General features: G+C 45.9%; 2 protein-coding genes across 2 annotated transcripts in view; both read right to left on the bottom strand.

The window, feature by feature from the left end:
- Positions 1–6,649: 6,649 nt before the first annotated feature.
- LOC147439287 (uncharacterized) lies at positions 6,650–8,855 on the bottom strand. The gene is made up of 4 exons (XM_086485153.1): positions 8,466–8,855; positions 8,320–8,365; positions 7,327–8,143; positions 6,650–7,237 (listed from the first exon to the last, which is right to left on the bottom strand). Exons 1-3 carry the CDS (start codon positions 8,817–8,819, stop codon positions 8,115–8,117), a joined length of 429 nt encoding a protein of 142 aa, XP_086341279.1. The 5' UTR covers positions 8,820–8,855; the 3' UTR covers positions 6,650–7,237; positions 7,327–8,114.
- Positions 8,856–8,990: 135 nt separating this feature from the next.
- LOC147439286 (protein COFACTOR ASSEMBLY OF COMPLEX C SUBUNIT B CCB4, chloroplastic-like) overlaps positions 8,991–24,822 on the bottom strand; it is a 113,302-nt gene continuing 97,470 nt past the window's right edge. The window contains exons 3-11 of the mRNA XM_086483996.1: positions 10,958–11,069; positions 10,651–10,817; positions 10,456–10,555; positions 10,299–10,372; positions 9,826–10,001; positions 9,611–9,681; positions 9,453–9,536; positions 9,290–9,353; positions 8,991–9,214 (exon numbers count right to left, since the gene is read on the bottom strand). Of these exons, the coding sequence (XP_086340122.1) occupies positions 9,195–9,214; positions 9,290–9,353; positions 9,453–9,536; positions 9,611–9,681; positions 9,826–10,001; positions 10,299–10,372; positions 10,456–10,555; positions 10,651–10,817; positions 10,958–11,069 (868 nt within the window). The 3' untranslated portion in view covers positions 8,991–9,194. The remainder of the gene's footprint in view (positions 9,215–9,289; positions 9,354–9,452; positions 9,537–9,610; positions 9,682–9,825; positions 10,002–10,298; positions 10,373–10,455; positions 10,556–10,650; positions 10,818–10,957; positions 11,070–24,822) is intronic.

Raw genomic sequence — 24,822 nt, 5'->3', positions numbered from 1 at the left:
GCATGAGAGCATGACCCAATAGATTCTTGAGAGTTTGAAAATATGCATGGATTAGAAATATTCACAAATATGATATATGGATTATGTTGAAAAAAAACAGGTTAGTATATAAACAATTCGTTGAATCTAAAATAGTGTCAGTTGTATAAAAATATAAAATGAAAAAAAAATATGAAAATATAGGAAATCAAATGACAGGGTTCCCATTCGTGATTTATGACTATTTCAAGAAGTAAGAAAAAATGCATGTATAAAAATGATAATTTAGTAAAAGGGAATCATCGGGTAAAAGATATATTTTTTATTTTTCTCAGAGTGAGTTCACACCAAGATTTGGAGAGGCTTGCATGAAAATATTTATTTATATAATAAACAGTATGTACAATGTAAGAGAATCATGGTAACGATAATTCAATGTACATAACATACTTAGGTAAATAATGCATACCTAGATAAAAATATTTAAATAAATACAAAAAATAAGTACAATAAAAAAAGCATATTTTTAGGCTCTTTATACAATGAAATATTTACACGCAAATGGATCATAATATATATATATATTTCATTTATTTTTTTGGCTCAACTAGCCCAATGACTAGCTAGCTGAAGGTTTTAAGGATATATGGAGAAAGTCCTCTAACTCACACACGCCTATGTACAGTGAAAGGGTGAGGGTAGCCACAGTGTTTTGAGTGATTTTGATAGGATGAGGTAGCTCACTATGATACTTTTGAATAGCCAAAAAACAGCTATCATTAGCCCTCCTCCAAGATGATAGTACATTCATGTACTATCAAAAGGCGTCTTTTCTAATGAAAGTGGTTCCAATATCTCAGTGATCTTTGTTGGCTCATTGCGATCTTTGTTTTGTATCCTATCATCATCTTTGCTTGAGTTGCACACATGCGTCGATTGACGATACTTACATGATGGTGTGGATCTTTGGTCCTGCTTTTGTAGATCCGATAGTAGAATGCAACTCAAGTAGAGTTTTAACCGATACCCATTCACCTTCCTAGCGTGTTCCTTTCCGTCCAAATCTATGAGCTGATAGTAACTCAAATTAAAATATTTTTTTACCACATACGGACCTTGCCATCTGGTGTTGAATTTGGCATCAAACCTATTGTCAAGTCGATCGTCATATCTTAATACCAGCCCACCATTAGGAAGAGAATGGGGTTTAGGAGGGCCTCTTTCTTTGGCAGTTTAAGGAAGTCAAACATTTCGTATTAAGAAAGTATTCAAAGGACGGCTTTTAAATTCAAACAAGAAAAACGGCTAGTTTTTTTAATTCAAATTTTTTTCCCAAAATGGAATTTAAAATCTAGCGATTAAAACCATATCATGTACTATATCTATGGAAAGAGCGTGATGCGTAGATTGCAGATTTGTTATCTCCGCTCAAATCGGAGATCATATGTGGGAGTTATGGAAAGCCAAAAATCATAAACTTTTCCACCTCCTTTTTGGAGGGAAAAGTGCATCATTTGACCACTCTTACACATCTCTTATACACCCACCATTCTTGCACACATGGCATATGCCTATTCGTCAAAATGTTAATCACCTCCATAAGCTCACGGCAAATAAAGAGGCCCTCCTATACCCCATCCTCTTCCTAATGCTTCCTTGATACCCTTGTCCTTGACCTTCTTATCAAGCTTCTCCTTTGCTTGCATAGCTTTCCTCTTGTAGCACTCATAAGCTGCTTCTCTTTTTCACTCAAGCTTAGCTAAGATAAGAAGTCGATCCATCCATGCTTTTTTATTATCTTGTGCTACTTTCCCATGAAGTCGCATTGTTGGAATGTTGAACTCAATTGTTTGCAAAGCCTCTTGACCATAGACCAAGTGAAATGGCATGAACTCTGTGGCTTCCCTATATTTGGTTCAATACGTCCACAAGGCACCATCCAAGAAGTCATTCCGCAACTTTGTCTTGTTTAATGATGCCTGCAATGACACCATTAGCCTTCTCCACCAAACCATTTGATTGTGGGTAGTAGGGTATGTTATGATGATATAGAATGTGAAGTTCTTCACAAACTTCCATGAGTAAACTCTTCCTAAACCCTGGATCATTATCGAAAACAATCTCCAAAGGTGTGCCAAATCTGCAACAAATATTAGTATAAACAAACCTACTCACTGTTTTCTCATTTACCCTTACCACACTTTGAGCCTCTACCCACCTAGTCATGTAATCTATACCCACTAGAATATAGAGTTTACCATTTTTTTTTCTAGACAGAGGACCCATAGCATCAATGCCCCACTTTTCAAAGGGTCTATTTGCAAATACGATTTGCCTTGGACCATGTACCAACCTTCTATTTCCATTTACCTCACGGTTGTGACAGCTTTTACACCAATGCTGGACATCCACTTGCAGACTTTGCCAAACATACCCCGCAAGCAAAATCTTCTTCACAATTAACTCTTGGGAAAAATGACCACCACATGTTTCTTCATGCAAACCTTTTAGAATGGCTGGAATTTCCTTGATAGTTGGTACTCTTTTACACACTTGATCCTTCCCTCTTTGATAGAGGGAGACTTCTAGGAAGAGATAAACGCTTGCCTTCTTTATGAGCCTCTTCTTCGGAGCCTTTGTGAAACCTTGTGGAAACTCACCCTCCAAAATGTAGCCAATAATGGGAGCCAATGACTCCATTCCCTGGTATCTCGTCTGCTTGATAGATGTTGCCACCATGATGACTTGCACTTCTTTCTCAACACATGTAACTACATGTTGTGCAAGTAAATCAACATCTTCATTCTATTTCCTAGGAATATGATACAATTGAACTTCTTCAAATTGATTAAACAACCTACGGATGACATGAAATTCTTTACTTAGGTTTTCATTCTTGCATGCCCAAATGCCTAAGATTTGCTTCACAATGAGAAGTACATCCCCCTACCATGAGTCATTGTATACCTTGACTAATATACATCTTCAAACCATGAAGTAAAATGTCATACTCTGCTTCATTGTTGCTTGTTGAACCCGGTATATTGACCTTCTCCTTTATGACTGCCTCTCCACTTGGGTTGAGCAACACTAGCCCTCCCCCTGCTTTTCATGTGGTTCGTTGAAAAGCTCCATCAAAGAACAAGGTAAAATCATTAAGAATACTTTTAGGTGGCGGCAATGGTAGGGTCTTTACTTTAGGCACCTTAATCTCACACACTATCTTCTACCTTGAAAGAGTATTGGAACTCTTACAACTACATAATCCACTCTGAGATTCTAATACTAAGATTCATTTGAGATGACACCCAAGGGAACAAATTTTCTATAATGAGAATTGCAAAAAGTTTTGGTAGCAAGTAAGATCTAAACTTTCTCATCGCAAACATGAGAGCAAGGATCATGAGTTCTGCTTCTGTGTAGCCTCTCTCTAAAGCATTCATGACCCTACTAGAAAAGTAGATGGGTTGCATCCTGGTACTATGGGGATCTTGTTGTAGCAAAACAACGTCGATTATTTCTTTTCCAAGACTAGAGCTATAAAAAAATGTGTACACCCAACAAGGAGGCATGAGTGTTGGTAGTTCTGATAGAATGACTTAATGTTATAAAAGTATCTTCCAGCTCATCTGACCAAACAAACTCAACTTGTTGTGTCAACTTTTGCAAAGGGTGAAGTAAATGTGAGGCTAAATTGAATGAAACGGGATATATATTTCACCTTTTGAATGAATGAGATAACCTCTTCGAGATTCTTGGGTGATGGTAACTCAATAAGAGCCTGAAGGATCCACCTCAATGCCTTTATAGGAAACCTTGTGACTTAACAAGATCACCTCATCATCACCTATGTGACATCTGTCAGGATTGCGTTGACCTCCCATGTCGTAAAGTTTTTTCAAACCTTCTCCTACCTTGTAGGTGCAATGATTTTGAGCTATAAATGCAAAAATCATCAATAAAACCCTAATGGACTTTCCAAAGAATGCTTGAAACACCATGTTCATGAAGCGTTGGAAAGTTGCAAGAGCATTTGTTAGGCTAAATGGCATGACTCTAAAAGCATAACAACCCCAAGGAGTAATGAAGGTTGTTTTCAACTGATCCTCTAATGCAATACATATTTGAAAGTAACTTGAGTAGCCATCGCACACAATGTACTTCTTGTGACCAGCTACCTCATTTAGTATCTCATCTTGAAATGGGAGGGGAAAGTAATCTCTTTTTTTTGCCTCATTGAGTGGACGGTAATCCACACAAACCCTCCACTTGTTGTTCTTCTTGGGAGTGATAACAAAGAGAGAGATCCAGTCTGAATTCTCCACTAGATAAATGAAACCTCCTGCTAGAAGCTTCCTTCCTTCCTTGAGTAGAGCATGCTCCTTGATGACTCCTAGCCTTCGTAGCTTTTGAGCCTTAGGTGTGGCCTCTGGCTTTAACTCGATCTTGTGTTGAATAGCATCTACTCCACGCACATCTGTGTAGTCTTTAGCAAAAAGCATAGGAAACTTCCTTAGCATACATTTGAACTCCTCTCTTTCTTCCTTTGTAAGTGTTGTTGATAGCATACCTTCTATCATCCCTTCCTCTTGCACATTTTGGTTCCCTTGGGAACCTACCTCCTCCAAACCTTGACAAGAGGTCTCTTGGTTGTTTGGCTTAAACCTCACCCCCATGACTTCAATGGAAGACTCTTCTTCTGTAGTCCTACCGCTACCTTCTTCTTCTAAAGTGCTAACAATCCGCTCTTCCTCCGTCTCAGTTTGTGATGATTCCTCACGGAGCTCCTCATGATGTTGCTCCTTCATGTCGAAGACAACCTTTCTATGATTGTCATTCCTACAAATCAACTTTCCATTGTCTCAATCCTGCAAAGCTCGCATTTTCATTAGTCATGGTCTTCCCAGGATAATGGATAGCCACTTCCCTTGGTCGACATAACATAAAAATCCGCTACCTTCTCAATGTCAACGGCCTCTGCAAAAAAGAAAATTACAAATGCCTACGCACCTAGCCTTGCTATTGTTTGCCGTTTTTACTTTGATTTCAGGTGTCTCATGGATATGCATGCTTAGTCTTTGCATGAGTCCTTCTGTCATGATGCATAATGTTGGAGTGAATATAAATTTTATGACAAAGAGTGCTCACATGAGGTTGGAAATTGTTACCATTCTATCCAACGGCTCTTGCTGCTGAGCTAGTTGAGATTCATGAGAGTAATTTTGACCCTCAACTATGGGTCAACGTCAGAAATATCCTTTTTTGAGTGTTCCGTTACATTAGTGAGCATATTTTGATGGGGTAGCTGAGTTTGGATTAGAAGTCCACATGATAGGAGTGTTGGTAGGTGATCAAGGAAGGGTACACACCTTTGAAAAGGTCCCTCTTCAAACTCTTGAGCAATGATCAAGTGTCATTAATGTCAGCAACAAAGATGGCTGAGGGTCATGACACTCAAGAGGATGAAATTCATTCTACGGAGGTAGGGCAGGGGTATGTGCATGAGGTTGATGACATTCTTGCTCCTGAAGAAAACAATTTTTGCATAAGAAATGATGTCAAAGTCGACGATGAGGAAGAATAGAGACAAAGGGGAGAAAGCATGAGAGAGAGAGAGAGAGAGAGAGAGAGAGAGAGAGAGAGTCTCCTGAAATAATCAACCTTGGCAATGAATAACTGACACATGTACAATGGGGCCAATGGGCTACATATATACCCACATAAGTAAATTTTCCTACCCAAACTTTGACAAATAAGTAATATAAATACCTAAAAGCCAAAATAAATTTTTGAATCACATTGGGCAGTTCGCTTGAGATTCCATATGTAACCTTAACAAGTAAATGATTAGAGCACTGCAATTGCCGTAGAGATTAGTGAGGAGCATAATATTTACATGGGCATAGGTGTCGATGTATTGCAAAGCACACGTAAGTTCAACTTCTTTGATTGTCCATTTGTGACATTGTGCAAGTTGATTCCTTATGCTAGAGTTAGGGGACTGAGAGATTATCAAAGTGGGTTGAAAGATACCTTTGCAAAAGAAGTATGTACGCAAGAAAAGAGGGATTTCATCATTTTGTTGTGGAGAATGTTTAAAAGAGAGCAAACACTTGTGAGAAGTGAGTTCAAGGATCTTTTTTCTTTCTTAAAATTTGGTACTTTTTTACTTTCTTTGCTACATGAATTTTATTTTATTTTTGGTTTGAAGATGAAATCAAAGAAAAGTGGGATCCTTTGTGAGGGGAAATCAATGAGGAGTTTGAGATGGAGATAAAGCACCAACCAAAGTTTGGAGAGCGGTGTAGTGGGTTGCAATGGAGCCAAGTTTTTGTTGTAGCCTTTGTGGAGTTGCTTTGTAGATGTAGAGGTATGTGTTTGGAGCTAGGATATGGTACAACTCCTTTATTGGCTACATTCTTATCATTTGAATGGCCATGTGCTATAGTTGATATCGATGAGCCTTTGATCATAGATTTTGTGGTGTCCTTGCTTTTCCCTAAAATGTGAAACCAAGAGGAGGCATATACCTCTGTAGATGTTGATGATGAGGGTGACATACCATCACATGTTTTTTGTTTTGATGTTGTATATCGTTTTTTGCTTCAGTCTATTGTTATTCATGATATTCTTGTGTGTGTTGTTGTTTTCATTTTTCTTGATTCAGAGTTCAACTCATATGTACACCTATACAAATATGTTTTCTATAGAAAGTTGCACGCGAGTTTATGCTCAGGTCCAACTCAAAAAATATCGCTCGGGGTATGGTAAGACTCAAATTAACAATGAATCTATGAAAAATATTGCCTTGGTGGAGTCATCCTTGTAGGAATTTCTAGTGATGTAGGTGGCTATATAGTTTTTGCATGTGTTCAACACCATGCACTAGTCACAGAGGTTGTTGACCTCCACATGGTTGTTGACCTCCAGTTGTTACAGACAAGTCACTATAGAGCCTTATGACCTTGTAGAGTCTTTCCAAGCCTTAGTAATTTGCACCAAATATTCCCCAACACCATAGGCCCAACATATCATTATCAGAGCCATCCCTAATAGTGACATGCTATATAGGACTTCACACTAGCACACCAAAGATGATCAAAGTGTTTCGGCTGGATTATTGCATACTAGATTGGGCATTGAAGCGAGGCATGAGAGTAGCTCCCAGGCTATAGATGCAACCATGCGAGCAGGAAGAGGAAACCCATACTAAGAAAAGTCCATCCCTAGTTGTTGGTGATGAGTGGCCATGTTCACTCTGCAACCACAAGGTGAATAACGCTCAGTTTATATAGTGCAAAAAAGTAGAAAAGCAAAATGTGCGACACCCTCATAAACAATGATTACATCAAATCCTTCTAGCATCCATGCCTTCCTTCACAATGACTTCCATGATTTTGCTGGACATGTGGCACCCGATTTTTTGTGCAGGAGTAGTGAACATCCCAGTAAGAAGGCAACGGATCACACAATCACCAAAGCGAGGGACACAAACACTACAATGAAAGTGAGTTCTACCAAATCCATGCATAGAGAGCAATTAAATGTGACTCCTGGTTGATCGATATAAAACCTATCAAGCTGATTGTGAATGCGGAGAGTGTGCAGAGAGAGAGAGACACTTGCCATCGAGGCCCTTTTCATGGGTGCGTGCATGAGCACCAAATAGAAATCAGGGCAAGTTGCATGATAGCAGTATGAAAATCAAGACATCTTAGAATCAAGATCTAGAGCCAGCTGTAAGAAGGTGATCTTTAATCCGGTTCACCAATAACTTGGCCAATATCTTATAAATGACAAGCATCAAAGTAATTGCCCGTCACTGAGAAAATTTCTCACAAAGCGCTTGCTTAGGCAGCAATTTAAGCTAACCCTCTTTCCATGATACTGGCAAGTCTTGTTTCTCCCATACTACATTCATCATGAAAAGCAAAGGCTCTTTGAGAGTCTCCCAATAGGAGAGGAAGAACTCCACATTAAGCCCATCCCAGCCAGGGGATCGCCAACGGCCCAATGCAAGCAACACAAAATGCAATTCAGAATCTATAAAAGGTTCCTCGAGGCATTATGCATCCTGAGAAGGAATGATTGGTTGTGCATGAGAGGGCAACAACTGTCGTGCTTGACAAACCGCTTTAGATGGCTGAGGAGGAGCAATAAAAACCTGTCCATAATGTGAGACCATGGCATCAGCAAGTTCCACACGCACACACCTGCATGCACTCAAACTCATGCACACCCGGAAGCAAGCCAACAGAGGGGGACACACACCCATAAAGAAAAACAAAACAGGAACCAAAGAGGAAAGATCAAACCAGAAACTGAAAAGCACCAACGAACCAGCAGGATCAACATAGGGAGAAATGCCCGAACGAGTGCAAGGGATCTGCAGCACGGAGGCAACCTTCTCCACACAGAGACAAGTGTCCTGACAGGCTCATTGTTGAGAAAGGTAGGGAGGTAGCTTGGAAAGCGGGCAAGAAGACAAAGAAGCTGATGAAGACAAAGAAGCCGGTTGAAGTCGCAAAGCCAGGATCTTCTGGGGAGACTTGCCTGCAGGGAAGCAGGGAACCAGCCCATAGGATCTTCTGAGGAGCCAGGTCACTGAAGATGAGAGGGGGCCAGGCTTGAGAGGCTGCAGCTGAGACAAGGGCAAGTGGAGGGGCAAAGTGTAGGATGGCGCAGATGTAGATGGTCGCAGGGTCGTGGAGAGCAGAGGCGGCCAGACTGCGCCAAGGGAGCCAGGTCACGAGGAGCAAAGGCGGCCAGATCGTGGCTTCACTATGCTTCTTAGGCTGGGTTCGGATGAGGGCGCAGGCAGCTGCCTCCGCCCTACTCATCAATATCCAAAATTTACACCTTTTCTTCTCTCAAGGCCTGAAAATGAACGCTGATCATTTGAAAAAGCTCGGGCAGTGAAAAGATGCACTCAACATTAACATTTTTTAGAAAATTGAAGGGGTTACCCACTTGTGAAATCCTTGTAGCACCGATTAGCCCGACACACAAGCTTATACAACATCCATATGCAATTGCTTTTTATCATATATCAACATAATGTATGCATGCTTTCAACAGTTTAGCACTAATGTATGCAAAAATAATATTCAGCAAGAGTATCTGTCATGCATTAACAACAACATCAGCCAGTTTGTTGAGAATGTCTGCAGAATGTTTGTTGGCTTTACTGTTGAAGACACCCAAGGGGTACTTCGTTATCTGGACTTAACACCACCTGATTGCATTTAAGAACACATGTTGAGCATTAAAGTAAACTAAATGGCTAAGCCTAAAACCAATAAGCACTTACAAGTTGTGAAAGGGAATTTTCCGAGAGTAGCATCGAGCTTTTCACCAATATATAATATCCATGACTAAGTAAGCAACCAACCATGAGGATGAAAAGGAAAATGTTACACCCATACATACAAATCAGTGCTTGTACGCAATGATAGAAATGAGGCACCTTTTACCTGATCTGTTGGTCCAAAACCTCTAACCGTATCACCTGCTACTATCATAATGCCGTCATCTCCAAGTGGCTGAAGAATAACAGCCTGCTACAGTAAAGCAAAATGTGTGAAAACTAGGAAAAGTAAGAACCATCCAGCCAAGGTCATCCACAGCCAACCTGCGTATTTGGTGGGAAAAAGCTCAACTCAAATCGCCCTGGATACAAAGAAAGGTCTGCCAAATAGTTTTCTGCAATAATCAATTACAATCTCTACATAAATCCATTGCTTAAGGTACATGAAACTACATGCATGTCAGACATTTGATGTGTCAATACAGGTGCATGTGTGTCAAACAAATGAGAGCTCTGGATACCCAAGACTTAAGACATACGCTTTCCAGAGCGCCATGCTGCCTCACACAAAGACCCCTTGACCAGGTTCAATGAGTCTACAGTCTTTGCCTCTCCTTGGACTACAGATGCCAAACCGGCTTGAAGCACACAACAGCCCTTGTAAACAATGACAAAACCTCGGCAACACGAAATGCTTTTCAATGCCTCCCAGGCCCTGCACCGTTCATAACCTTGTAGTCAGTTTCATGCTAAGGCTTCATATAAGTAGACAATGAAAGGATAAGTTGTGCGATGATTTCTTGTTCAATATCCATGCATATTACAAAGGCATACGCATGACATCATTGCAGAAAGGTATAAGCTAGCATGCCAAGAATAAATTTCCAAAACTCATTGTAAATCAAGTTCGAGTTTACTGAAAGCAAGAAATTCTGCTCTTGCACGTCAAGAGCACATGTTGTCTTAAGCACATCTCGGGTTGACAGTAGACAAAACAGCAATATCAACATACCACATAACTTCTGCTGCAGCACTTGCCGGTAACGACTCCTCTAGTCTGAGGCAGCTAATTCCATCTAATTCAACCTGCCCACCATGTCATAGAAAGTATTCAGAACCAATATGAGGTCTCCTATCTTCAACCCATGAAACCATTAAAGCATGCTCACATGAATAAGCTTTTTGGGCTTGACGGAGATCCACACTAGTCCTGTAAGCACCAATGTTGCTGATAACACAACTGCTATGATATCCCCTCTTGACTGCGCACTAAAACAAAAATTTCCAAATTAAACTGTGGCAAAAAAGAACTCCATCTTTACAAAAGAAAATAGAAAGCTTAAATAAGCAGCAAAACATAAAACCTGCTTGCATCCACAACTGGAGCAATTCCTGAAAGGGTTCTATTAAGAAGCACAAGCAGGAAAGAGGAGGTACCAAGAAGGGCTTGAGCAGCCCGCACCCTTTCGTCATTTTTCTTGATCCATTCATCTAAACCAAGCCTTACTTTTGAATCCACATCTTGGCCTGCCTGATGAAATGCTCACTGTCAACTAGCATAAAGCAGGAGATAAATACTGTTTGATCCTCTACACTAGAACGGTTCTTGATTAATCTTACACTAAACATATTTGGAGTACCAATTTTTCAATCAAAACAAGCAAATCTCACCTGTTTGCACGTTATAAAAGATGTCCTTGTCCTCTTCTGAAACCTAGATGCTATGCCAATAGGCTGTGAATTTTGAAATTGGAATCGGGATGGAGTTACAAAAAAGTTTAGCCTGCCATAAACAAAACAAGTGAAGAGCATGTTTAATTGCAATGCATCTGAATATAAGCATATAAACTGGTTAAAAAACTCAATGTCGCAACAAGTTAAAGGTTTTAGTCAGCTTACAAGGACACGTCCATCAAAGCAACTTATTAATTTCCTTAATGACTGTTTTTTGTAGAAGAAAGTTGCGAGGCCTGGGTAGGGCCTTATATCAAGTGCTTGATTTCCAGCAAGAGAAGGAAAAGGCATACTTTTAGGTCCTCAAGCACCAGGAATTTTTTAACCTTCTTGTAGAATAGACGAGCCTCACCGTGGCACATCACCTAAAGTGTTTTAAGGTATGATGCTCTTGCAATAAATATCTAGTCTCTTATATCAATGACAGTAGCTAACAACGATTCACCAAATGCAACCTTCGAATTACCTCTCTACAACTAAAGCTAGCTGGTAAACAAATTGTGAGGGATATCCTACTGCAGAAAAACGTACAAAAGTGATAGATAGTTGATAACCTGAATTTCTTCTCTCTGTTGGCAGATGATTTCTCTAGAAACTTCAAATTCGCTCTTTCTGTAGCTGAGAGTATTTACTTGGTTAGTGCAACACCAATTTTGCCAACCTCAAAAGAAGAGAGCTCCATGAGGCCCAATCCTCACCTTCAAAAAGAAGGCATCCCTGAACTAATGCTATTCTTCTTTACCAAAAAGCAAAAGCGGCCAAGATCTGCATTAAAAAGGGCAAGACAAGCAGTGCCCCAGCGCACGATATGATGCTCCCCTACCCCCCTTATGCGTGCACCGTGTCACAAACTGGTGACGTGGCTGCCCAGTACATACACACACACACCCTCTCTTGCAAGAACCCCCGCATGGAAAATGCTGACGTGGCAGGTTTGTGGCTGACGTGTCCTGCTGTACGGACGCCTGGCATTTGCGGCATCAATTGTACAGAAAAGCAGTGTGTCACATGACACATCCAACCCTATGTGTCGGTGGACAAGCTACAACATGACAAGGGTTCAATCAGTCCAGTCAATCTAGATTTAGAAATGATCTGGCACTTTTGTGAGTCTATTCGTAGACCGTGCATCAAGGCTGCATCCGTACGTACGTATTGATCCGTACAGCACGGTACAGCCGTATGGTACGGTTCCGTACGTACGGATAGGTAGTGTACGCTTTTTTTCTTTTCTTTTCTTTTCTTTTTTTTTCCTCCTCTTTCACAAATTTTTTTTTTGTTTTTTTGTTTTTTTGTTTTTTAGGGGCATCTTGCCATTGGGCAATGGACTAAAGTTTATTGTATCATATAGTGTATTCCCATTTTTCTATCTTTTTGATGGTAGAGTTAAGTACGGATAACATTTGAAGCAGATAAATCTTTTTGCGGATAACATTTGAAGCAAAAAGACGGATAACATTTTTCTGTCTTTTTCTAAGAGTTAAGTACGGATAACATTTGAAGCAGTATCTAATGGACATTGAAGCAGTATCTAATGGATGTTTGAAGTAGTATCTATGTCTAGACTCTATGTAGTTCCTAGTATGTATGGGCTGAAAAAGGCTAAAGTCACTATTCTTTTTGTTGTTACAAATGTTACGTACTGGTCACGTACCTTAAAGGCCGATCCGTACAGAAGTACGTACCTTACGTACTGATTACGTACCGTACACTCCGTACCTTTCCACCCTGCTGTGCATGCCCAGTCACTTAGTGTAGATGCATATCCTCTGGTTGCACACAGCATGATCATAAGCATTCCCATCAGAATCCTTCAAGGGAATTGTCCAATGCATTTAGCCTATTTTCCCTATTTTTGACTTTTTTTTTTTTTTCAAGAAAAAGATCCTTCTATTAGTTAATGAAAGCTGCCCATAGGGCTACATCCACCTCTGCAAGAGAGGGCTACAACAAGCATGATGGGGAGACTCTCCCAATGAAAAAACAACATATATACAATGGGGCTAAATCAAGAGATGGGAGGAGGGAAAAGCCACACAGGTGGACAGTAGTGCCATCTGAGCACCCCCTGGACCATGGAGTAAAACGGCCCAGGACACCAGAGTCGAAGGAAAGCCTCGCGGCGCTCCCGCATGCGGTCGGAGCTGCCCTGTAGTCCCTCAAGCTGTCCTCTGAGAGTATGGATCAGCTCTAGCCAAAAGTCACGAACAGTCTCTGCTGGTGGTACAAGGCGAGCCTCAAAGATGCGGAAACAACGGGCCCGCCAGATGAACCAGAGAGCTAGGCCGCTGATCAGCTCCCAACACTCCGCTCTCTCACTGCTCCACTCCTGTGGAGTAAGGTCTGTAGCAGGTTGGAGTGTAGGTCGACCCCCCTTATCACTATCATCCTGCTGGTGGAAGATAGCTCAAACTGAAGTGCCGGGCCCGTGAGGGTGGACCAAGCCGCCGCCCCCCAAGTGTACTGTCGAGCCGTGGAGAGGGCAGGCATCAGCCGAAGAACTCGTAGCCACACCTGCTGGGCCGAGGGACAGTCCCAAAGACAGTGTCGCTGACTCTCCACCAACTGGTCACAGGCTGTACATGCGGCCGAGAGACCACTATGTACAAGCCAGCTTCCTACTGCTGTGGCTCTGTGTGCAACCAACCACTGGAACAAGGTGACGCGCCTCGGCTGTCTGGAGTCCCACAGCCTTTGCCAAAAAGCTGCCAAGAACTCAACTGTGAGACCCTCCTCCTGCCAATGACGTGCTGCAGCGGGGCGGGCCTCTCTCTGTGCTGCAAGTATATGACGTCCAAGCCGAACAGTGTACTGAAAGAAAGGGACTCCTGGGCGGTCTGCAGAAGAGAATGGGTCCCTCCATAGCCACTCACCAGGATCCCACTGTACTCGTGCCAGTGGACAGCACTCCCAAGCCCATAGCCTCCAGTGTCCTGTCTCAAGAGCTGCTGGGACAGGGTCTATGACGCAAGTCCTCCCACAGATGCCCACAACTCGGATCCTCTCGAAACAACACTCTGCTACCTGCGGGGCCTCTACTGCAACTCTCTGTAATCGTCCCCCACCCTGAAGCTCGAAGAACAGGGCCGAGACAGTCTCTGAGCAAGCCCTGACTGAAATGAGAACCTCCAGTGTGAAGGCTCCCATCCACCGGGGTGCTACTGGCTCGAGAGGCGTGAGCCAATCAACTGGAACTGACTCTGAGATGTCCTGACACATGCTCTGAACCCCTCTCATGCCCTGTAGCTGGACAACCTGCACCTCCTCTGACAAACCTGTGAACTCTAGCCAGTCACCTAGAGAGCGCGCTGGACCTGCTGCCATGGGACCCCAAGAAACATGAGGCCTACTCCCAACCAAGTGGCCTCTCTGAGTGCTAACCATGGGGTTCCAGACGAGGGGCTGTCGTAGGCGCTCCTCCGTGCACGTCGGCTGTCGCTGCTCTAGGCCACGCCACAATAGCTCCCAAGAACGAAGCACTCACAGCGAATCGGTCCTCCAGTCTCCTGCTCAAACCAACTCGGCGCAACTCTGTAAAGATCCATCTGGTCGAAGGTTGCCAAGGGCCTCCTGACTGAGGCACCCTGGCACGAAGCCTCTGCAACAAGAACTCCTTCCAGGGCTCCTCGCCTGGAAGAAGTCCTCTGACGACCGACTTCCCAAGAAGGGCTCTGCTCTGCTGTGCTGGATCAATGATCCCAAGCCCTCCCTGAGAACAAGGAAGTGTGATGACCGACCAAGCCACCTTGGCTCGGGCAATCTGAGTGTCGCGACCTGACCAAAGGAAGTTCCTGATCAGCCTCTCTACCTGGCTGATGCAAGAACTCGAGAAGATCCAGCAAGAAGTGATGTACCACATAGTTGCCAACAACACCTGGTTGGCAACTACTACTCTACCAGCCAGCGAAAGTCGTGTTGAGCTCCAATGTAACACCTTTCTCCTGATGGACAGGAGAAGAGGAGCAATCTGCTGCTCGGGGGACAAATCCAAACCAACCTGACAACCCAAGTACCGAACTGCAGTCCCTGGAGGAATCCACCTGAAACCCTCTCCTGGCATCCAATCTGGCACAGGAGCACTACCAACTGAGAAAGCCACTGTCTTTCTCCAGTTGATCAGTGCGCCCGATGCACAGCAGAAGGTCTCCAAAGCCTGCCCACATCTGTGTAAATTGGCCTCCTGGCCCTCTAAGTACAAGGCTGAGTCGTCGGCAAACTCAGCGTCCAGAAGCTCATCTCCCCGTATAGGGAGTGCTAAGCCCCTCAAACCAACCTGCTGTGACACCAAAAATCTGCTCATCGCCTCCGCATAGAACAGAAAGAGAAAGGGGGCAAGAGGACAACCCTGTCTGACCGATCGTGTGAGCATGAAGCGCTCACCTCTACCTCCTGCCAAAAGCACCTGACTGTGAGCCTGTCTGTACAAAGCTGACACCCCTCTGATCCAAGCCTCTGAGAAGCCCATCCTGCGTAGCGTGCCCTCTTGAAAGTCCCAGTCAACTCTGTCGTATGCCTTCTCAAAATCGAGAAGAAGAATCACAAGGTCCTCCCCACGGAGCCGTGCAAGGGCAGAAGCCTCCCAAAAAGTGAAGATGTTGTCAAGGATATTGCGTTCCTTGACAAAACCTGTCTGAGTCCCATGTATAAGGCTCTCCAAAAGTGGCTGAATCCTCAAACTCAGAGCCTTGGCAAGAATTTTGTAGGATGAGTTGAGAATGGTGATGGGGCGCCACTGTCGAATCTCATCCAAGGAGCCACCCTCCTTTGGAATGAGGTAAATCAGGCCCTCACTCATGCTATCCGGCATCACTCCTGTGTGCAGAATGTACTGAAAGGCACTACAAAGATCTGGGCCAAGCAGGTCCCAGTACTCCAAGAAGAAGCTGAAAGTCAGCCCATCCTCACCTGGACAGCTACCACGAGGGAGGGCCCTAAGAGCCGTGTGCAGCTCCTCAAGCTAAAGAGGTAACTCAAGCCTCTGCCGCATCTCCTCAGTCACAAGACAAGGCATCTGTGCCCAAACCTGCTCCCTGCATGCATCCTGTCTCTCTGACTCGGGCTCAGCCGACAGTAGCTCACGGTAAAAGTTAGTAGCAACTGCACGCATATCCTCTGGCTCACAAACCACTGACCCATCGGGTCTCCTCAACTGATTGACCTTGGCATGCGAGTGCCGAGGTCCCACTGTCTCAAAAAAAACACCTGTCACTCTGTCACCCACCTGAGTCCACTGAGATGCCTGTCGGTGAAAGGCAAACTCATGGCGCCACTCCTCTGTGCAAGCAAGCTCCTATCGAGCCTGCTGTAACTGCTCCTCCAACCATGGACTGTCTGGATGCTGCTCCTGCATCCTTTGTAGTGAAGCAATGCCTCGTCTGAGACGCTGCTCCTCCTCTCTCGCTGCAACCCGTCGAGCCAGAGACTCCTGGAGAAAGAAGTGGCTAAGCTGAGCTAGGCCTGAGGCCACTCTGTCTGCAGGTGGAGCCTGGCTGTCCATGCCCTCTGTCCATAAACCCTCGACCCTCTCTCTGAGTGCTGAGTCCAACAAGACCCGCTTTGGGATGCGTGTTGGAATTAGGGTTGCAGAGAAACACACACAGCTTGGAGAAGACGAAGGAAGCTCAAGGCACACAATAGAGAGTGTGTTACATAGTGTGCAATGGAAAGATAGTTAGCCCTAGAGTGATGGGTGTATATACAATGCACGGGGGAAAAAACCTCCTAAAGAGGGAAAAAATGCCCCGGCGGTCCTAGTGTGTTCACACACATCACTACCACATGTATATGGTAACAAATCCCCCCCTGGAGTGATGCGGTGAACGAGAGCTGGCACATGAGTAAAGGGAAGTGCCATGCCCTGAGGACAGGATCAGTCCACAAAGGGGAGTAAGCCCAAAGCTTTGCAGAAAGCTTCAAGCTTCTCACGAGACAATGCCTTTGTGAAAAGATCTACAAGGTTGTCCTGTGTTGGCACATAAGCCAAGCTGATCTCTCCTGCTGAGAGCCTCTCCCTGACATAGTGGTAATGCACCTCAATGTGCTTTGTGCGAGCATGAAAAACTGGGTTCCTCGCAACTGCCAATGCGCTCTGACTGTCAGTGTAGATAGTGTTGGCAGTGTCCTGTCCAACACCCAAGTCAGCCATAAGGCGTCTGAGCCATACACACTCAACCGTAGCTGTGAAGACTGCCCTGTACTCAGCCTCACAACTCGAAGTGGCCACAGTAGGTTGCTTCTTGCTCAACCATGATATACATCAACTGCCAAGCATGAAACAAAAACCACTTGTGGACACTCGCGTGTCAAAACAACCAGCCCAATCTGAGTCCGAAAAAGCATGTAAGTCTGGCGGCAATGATCCCCCCTTGGGATAAAACAAGCCAAGATGTAAAGTGCCACTAAGGTAGCGGAAAATCCTCTTGACAGCCTGCCAATGCTTAGACCCTGGGCTATGCATAAATCTGCTGACCTGCGAGACTGCAAACTGAATATCTGGCCTCGTGTTGCATACATAAATGAGGCAGCCAACAGCAGTTTGGTAAAGAGTGACATCAGCAGGATCGCCAGCATCATGTAGACTCAACTTCAAACCTGTTTCCATGGGAGTGGCAATAGGTTTGCAATCCTCAAGTCCAAACTTACATAGCAATGTCTCTATGTAACTTTTCTGACACAAGGCAATACCACCATCACACTGCTTAAACTGTATACCCAAGTAATGATGCAACAACCCCAAATCTTTCATCTTGAAAGTGGCATTCAAATCAGCCTTAAATTCAGCAATATGTCTCTCATTTGGTCCAGTGATCAGCAAATCATCAACATAAAGAACCACAATGAGAAATACATCATCCTCACGCTTTACATACAATGTGCTTTCTGTTGGACTGTTACGAAAGCCTCGTTTAACCAAATGAGTGTCAGCTTTCTCATACCAAGCACGAGGAGATTGCTTCAACCCATACAAAGCCTTCTTACATTTGCACACTTTGTCCTCTTGTCCTTTTATGACAAAACCGCGAGGCTGCGTTACATAAACTTCCTCAAATATGTCACCATTCAAGAAAGCAGTAACAATGTCTGATTGATGTACATCCCAACCAAAATGAGCTACCAATGCACATAGAAAACGCACAGTAGTCATACGACAAGTGGGAGCAAAAGTCTCTTCATAATCTATGCCTTTTTGTTGTGCATAACCCTTTGCAACAAGTCGAGCCTTATGGTGATCGATCTCACCATCCGGCTTGCGTTTCAACTTGTAAACCCACTTCGTACCAATGGCCTTTTTGCCAGGAGGCAAATCACATAAAGTCCATGTGTCATTCTCTATAAGTGCATCATATTCTGATTTCATGGCAGCAATCCAATTTTCTGAATTCTGTGCTTCATCAAAAGACAGAGGCTCCTCAACATCATGTAAACTAGACACAGCCAAAGCATAACAATCTGATGCATAAGATGCATGGCGAGAGCCTGAACGAGTACGACTAGATAAAGGTGCATCCAATTTACTGTCACGCAAAGTGTGCACCAGCCATTTTGGCATACCTCTAGCCTGCTCATTTTCAGCCCTTTCCTCATCAAGTACATCATGTACATCTGCATCAGTAATAGGCTGTTCTAAAACATTTTCAGAAACCCCCATAGGCTGTACATTTGCCTCATTGGAACTTACATTCGTATTTCCACCACTGAAAAGAGGCAACAAAGTGTCATAAATGTCCTGTGAGCTTACATTACTGCCTCTAGTACATGATAGCAAGGGCTGAACAAAATCTTCCACAAACACTACATCCCGTGAAGCCAGAATACGTTTTGTTTGCGGATGATACAACTTGTAACCTTTGCTTTCAGCACTATAACCAACAAAAATACATTTGACAGCCTTATCATCCAATTTTCTGCGCTGCACTTGTGGCACCAAAGCATATGCCAAACAGCCAAAAACACGCATGTGCTCAATAGAAGGTTTTCTATCATGCCATGCTTCATATGGAGTAATAGACTGCAAAGCTTTCGTAGGACACCTGTTAAGTACATAAGTGGCACACATGATGGCCTCAAGCCAAAAAGAATGCGGCAAAGCTTGACTTTTGACCATACATCGTGCCATTTCCGTTAGTGACCTGTTTTTCCTCTCAGCAACACCATTTTGCTGAGGTGTATAAGGCACTGTACATTGGTGTTTTATCCCACGACTAGCCAGAAATGCATTAAATTCATGAGACATATACTCCCCCCCTCGATCGGAACGGAGGGTGCCCATAGTACATTTTGAGACATTTTCAGCCATAGCCAAAAATTGTTTGAAGCACATAAAAACTTCGGACTTCGCTTTAAGCAGAAATACCCACGCATGCCTGGAGTAATCATCAATGAAAGTCACGAAGTACAGGTAATTGCCCAAGGACGGAGTTTGCATGGGCCCACAAACATCACTATGCACAAGCTGCAACCTGCATGTGGCCCTAACTGAACCATCCTTTGGCAACTTAGAACGCTGCATTTTACCCAGAATACAGCCTTCACAAACATGTTTGATAGGTGCTTCAAGAGGCGGCAAAGAAGCAACCATATCAGATTTCTGCAAACGCAGCAAACTGGCAAAATTCAGATGACCAAAACGTGCATGCCAAAGTTTTGCATCTGAAATAGCCCTTGAATCTGCAACAGCATTTGCAAAATTTTGTCCACACTTGTCATACAAAGTGAGCTTATACAGCCCACGGCACAAAAGCCCAGGTGCAACAATTTCATCACCAAAACTGAGATCATGAATTGTACATCTGTCATCCACAAATTTGACTACAAGTCCAAGTCTAGCAAGTGCGGATACAGACAAGAGATTCTTCTTGATCCCAGGTACATAAAGTGCATCAACAAGTGTGAAGGAACTGCCATTAGCAGCAATGAGCACAATCTTTCCAACTCCCTGAACTGGATAAGAGGCGTTGTTGGCACAAGTGACTGAATTCCCATGAGGGACAGACTCGAGAGAGGTAAACAATTCACGATGTGAGGTAATGTGCTTTGTAGCACCACTGTCGAAATACCACACATGTGAATCTGCAGCAACTGACAAGCATGCATCATGGACAGCAGGATTGTAAGTGCACTCTGCGCTAAAAGCCCATTCTGCATCAACATCAGCATCACAATCTCCTTTCACAGAAGACTCAACAATGGCTGCATTTGTAGTGGAACCAGCATTTGCAGTGGAACCACCCTCTTTCTTCTTAGCCTCTTTGGCCTTCAACCAGCAGAAGCATTAGGAACAGAATTTTTGCCACTCGCAGCAGAACCATAAGAAGTGGCTGCATTACTGTTACCACCCTTTCTTTGAGAAGCAATAAAAGCCTGTTCGACTGCACGCTGCCTAGTCCTGTTTTTTCTAGAAAGTGACTCTTGCAATAGCAATGTGCATAATGCATCAAACTTGACAACTTCAGGATTTCCTTGGGTCATGAGTCTCCAAGTACTAGCAAAAGTCTGGTAGGAATCTGGTAAGGCATCAAGAACAGTCTGCACAAGGGAACTGTCCGAAATGACTTCACCTGCAGAAATGAGTTGCTCATTGATATCCTTGACACTAGCAAGGAAAGTGTCCATATCATCTTCCTCATGCATAATCTTCGACTCTAGCTCTTTACGCAGCAAAGCAATTTTAGCCTCATTGCGGCTTGCATAAAGACCTGCTAGAATATCCCAAGCCTGTTTTGCAAATTTTGCTGAACGGATGTGAGGAATAATGGTGCGCTTCACAGACAACGCAATCAATGCATGAGCCTGCGCATCCTTAACATCCCAACGAGCTTGTTCTGCCGTAGGCAAAACAACTCTAACAGCTGCAATCCTTGCAGCAAGACCTGCAACATCCTCAATATCGCCTACATCTTCAGAACCAGGACGTACATCAATGCCCTGCACAATGTTCCAGACACCTTTTGACACAAGAACATGTTGCATCATATAAGCCCACATAGGGTAGTTGTCCCCATCCAACCTGTCCTCAGCAGCAAACATCTTGAACACATCTGTGTTGTTGTTGTCAGCCATGGTAAATGCTGCACCTGATGTGAAAACTGCCCGAAAATAGGAGAAATGGAGCGGGAACAACTTGTGCTATATAGCACAAACCGTAGAAGACTATAAGGCACCTGTTATGCAGAAAACGGCACTGACAGAAAATCTGCACAAAATGACGAAATAGCCTGTGCAGTACTGCTCGTAGTGGAAACGGAGGCCGAAATGATCCCAAATCAAAATTCTGAGCAGACCGAGGTCTTCGAGCTCTCCCAAAATATTTGTCGACTTGCGAACGCTCGCCAAAGCTCACTGAAATCGGAGAAAGTGAGCAGGCGTGTGTTGGAGCAGCTGGCGACTAAGCCCGGGAGGACGTGACCTGCTCTGATACCAATTGTTGGAATTAGGGTTGCAGAGAAACACACACAGCTTGGAGAAGACGAAGGAAGCTCAAGGCACACAATAGAGAGTGTGTTACTTAGTGTGCAATGGAAAGATAGTTAGCCCTAGAGTGATGGGCGTATATACAATGCACGGGGGGAAAAACCTCCTAAAGAGGGAAAAAATGCCCCGGCGGTCCTAGTGTGTTCACACACATCACTACCACATGTATATGGTAACAATGCGAAGCATCGTGCTCCCACTCCTCTGCCTGTCTGCCACTGTGAGGATCACTGGTGCATGGTCCGAGAAGGAAGTCCCTGCCAAGATGCCCACTGATCCCCCCAAGTCACTGAAGTGGTCACTAGTGTAGAAGCGATCTATGCGCGATAGATTCACTCCTCCCACTCTGCGGTCCGATCTAGAGAAGGCAAGACTCTCTGGAGGCCTCACAAAGCTAGAATGCTGCCATGTATCCGAGACCCTCAACGTCATACAAAACCTCTCCCAAGCTGCTAACTCGACTCCATGCAAAGTAGCATGGCTGCCTCCGATCCTGTCAGAAGGGTCCTCCAACATGTTGAAGTCCCCTCCTACACACCACTGGTCAACCTGTGGCAAAGACTCAACAATCTGTGACCAAAACTCTGCACGAGCACTCGCCACATTGGGCGCATAGATGTTCAGGAAACCCACAAGGCTACCCTGAACCTGCATAGTAATCCACTGAGCCCTGCGTGGTACAATAATCCCTCTGCCCACAATGGCCTGCTGTAATGAGTCCGCAATGGTCATACATACCCCACCCTGGATGCCTCCAGGTCCAAAAGCAGCTGACCAAAAGGTATCATAGCGTCCACGCAAAATCTGACCACATCGCCGAATGCGGCTCTCAGACAAATGGTGCTCCTGAAGCATAAGGAGATCAATCTCTCCTCCCACAAGGCAACGCTGAAGCTCCTGACGCAATCGGCCCCGTTGTCGCTGAAACTGGGGCCCACCTAGTCCCTGCACGTTCCACGAGACGATCCTCATGGGGAGCGAGAGAGAACAGATGCTGCCGCAGCAGCAAGACGAGCTATCTTCGAAGCAGGCTTGGATGGGGAGTAATCCGCATCCGAGCGTCCTCTAGATAGGCGAGACTGCAGTGAGTGCCTAGTCCAAGCCCAAGTAGAGCGAGCCGTGCATAAAGCAACCTCCTCTGTCCAGGAGTCCTCATGAATACATAGCAAGGCAAACACTGCGTATCAGCAAAAAAGTACACCACAATGTGTCTACATCCTGCTGAATCTGGGGGTGTCACCGCAAACTTGGCCAGTGGCCACAAAGTCTGCAGCAAATCTGTAACGCCAAGTTCTCCCATGTGGTGAGAGAACTCGAGAACCTGTGTATGCAACCATCCCACCACTGAGTCGAGGGACCACTCTGTCTCAGTCCTGCCACAGAGGGGGAAGGAGAAACCAACTGTTGAGTCCAAGGCCTCTGTCCCCCTAGCGGCGAGGAACAAAGCGTGGACTCTGAAGCAGGCTGCCTCGTGGTCTGTTGCGGAATCGCCAAGAAAACGAGTAAACCCGTAATCGAAGAAATCCCAGCGGCGTCGGAGGTCAATGCTCGTCAAACCACGAGGGATAGCTGCAAGAGGAGATGTCTGAATCTGCAGAGGGGGCCGCATGAAGGGCTGACCCTCTCTCGCTAGGCGACTCGTGGCGAAGGCGCTGCCAAGAGATCTCCTAGCCGCCAGCGAGGGTTCAGTCTCCTGAGCCGACTGTGGTACTGAAGCAGGAGGAGGAGGAGAAGGGGCTGGGGGGGGCGGGGGAGGGAGAGGAGAGCGGGGTGGGGCGGCAGAGACATGGGGGGGGCGAGGTGGGGAGTGAGCGGTAGCAGAGGGCGGGGGAGGCCATGAGGAGGAGGAGGGGAGATCGGAAGACGGAGCGGCTGGCGAGGGTGAAGCGGAGGTGGTGGCTGGCGTAGGGGGCTCCTCCTGCTCAAGAGGACCAAAGCGGTTCCCCGTGGGAACCCACTGCTGCTGCGTAGGCACCTGGGGGCCACTCTGAGTGCCAGGCTGTCGCTGTGGCCCCTGGCGTCGACGGCCACGGGCCTGCTGTCACCCCTCCTCCGCTAGAGCCCCAGGCTCAGAGGGTGGCGCTGAATCTGTGCTCTGTGTCGCTGGCTATGGCTGCGGCCCAGCCTTGGCAGGCTGGGGCTGAGGCTGGGGTGCGGGTCGTGGTCTCCTCCGTGGGCAGGCCTTCGCTAGGTGGCCCATCTGTCTGCAAATGAAGCACTGGTTCCGGAGACCCGAGTACTCCACACTCTGTCTAAACCAACCCCCACTCACCCGAGGCAGAAGGATGACCTTCGGGAGCGTGTGGGTATCTCTGACCAAAACTCGAACTGAAGGGATGCCAGCCGCCTTGGCAGCTACTGATGCTGCCGTACAAGGTGTCTACAGGACAGTTCCGATGGTGGAGCCAATCCTGGAGAGAAGTGGAAGGTACTCCCTCCGTAAACCCGGAAAGCAGACTGAGATGGGGATGTCCGCCTCCTCTACTAGCACATCCGAAGACGGATCAAAACCATGTCGCCACTGTCGAAAGTGGGCGCGTGATGCTCGGATGGCTAATGGACTCATAGCTATGACCTTGGAGGCCATCTCGGAAGTCTCGAACTCAATCTGGTAGTACCTCCGTCCAAGAATCTGGACATCCAAGATCTTGCCCACCTCTGCGAGGAGGCGGGCCTGGAGAAGGTCTCGCAGCTCTCCTCTGCTGGGACGAGTGCCGAGAACCTTGCAGATGACAGAAGTCGCCTGCAAGCGTTCTACCTCTGTGGCAAGGCTCGCTTGCTCTGCCGGCGTAAGAGCAAGTCGAATGGTGGGCTCAGCGGGGTCGGGCGAGGGGGCTTCAGGCGAGTCCCTCTGAGGTGGAGCTGGAGCCTCCATCTGTGTCTACTGCTGAGTCGAAGAAGCGGGCGGCGAAGAAGAAACCTGCAAACAAGTCAGCCAGGCACTTTTCCGAAGAGAAAGTGTTGCCGAGCCAGGTGCAGAGGGCCTTCGGGGCGAAGAGGATGGGGGGGGGGGGGGGGGGGGGGGGGGGGGGGGGGGGGAGACAGCGAGGGCGAAGAGGGCAGCCGTGCAATGTGCGGGTGCACAAGCAGCAGCGAGCGGGGGGGATGGAGCGGGGAAGGCAGAGCGAGAGGAGGGCAGCGGGCTGCGGCAGCTAAGGGGCAGCGCGCAGACAGGGGGGGGGGGGGGGGGGGGGGGGGGGGGGCAGCAGGCTGCGACAGCTAATGGGGCAGCGCGTGCAGATAGGGGGGGGCAGCGGGTGGGTTGAGAGGCAGTGCGCAGGGGCTGAAGGGGGTGGGGGGCAGCGAAGGGGCAGCGGGGGAGGGAGGGGGGG

The sequence above is a fragment of the Adiantum capillus-veneris genome, chromosome 16 (assembly GCF_014529385.1).
Source record: "Adiantum capillus-veneris isolate H3 chromosome 16, ASM1452938v2, whole genome shotgun sequence".
Lineage (NCBI taxonomy): Eukaryota > Viridiplantae > Streptophyta > Polypodiopsida > Polypodiales > Pteridaceae > Adiantum > Adiantum capillus-veneris.
This window is presented reverse-complemented; position numbering and strand designations above follow the sequence as displayed.

Excerpts from the sequence above, each read along its gene's own strand:
- LOC147439287 (XM_086485153.1), bottom strand. The coding sequence starts at position 8,819 with ATGAGTAGGGCGGAGGCAGCTGCCTGCGCCCTCATCCGAACCCAGCCT. Across the intron at positions 8,366-8,465 it reads TTGTCTTCATCAGCTTCTTT|ATCCCTTGCACTCGTTCGGG; the intron begins GTCTTCTTGCCC and ends TCCGTGCTGCAG. Across the intron at positions 8,144-8,319 it reads TCCCTATGTTGATCCTGCTG|GTTTTTATTGCTCCTCCTCA; the intron begins GTTCGTTGGTGC and ends CATTATGGACAG.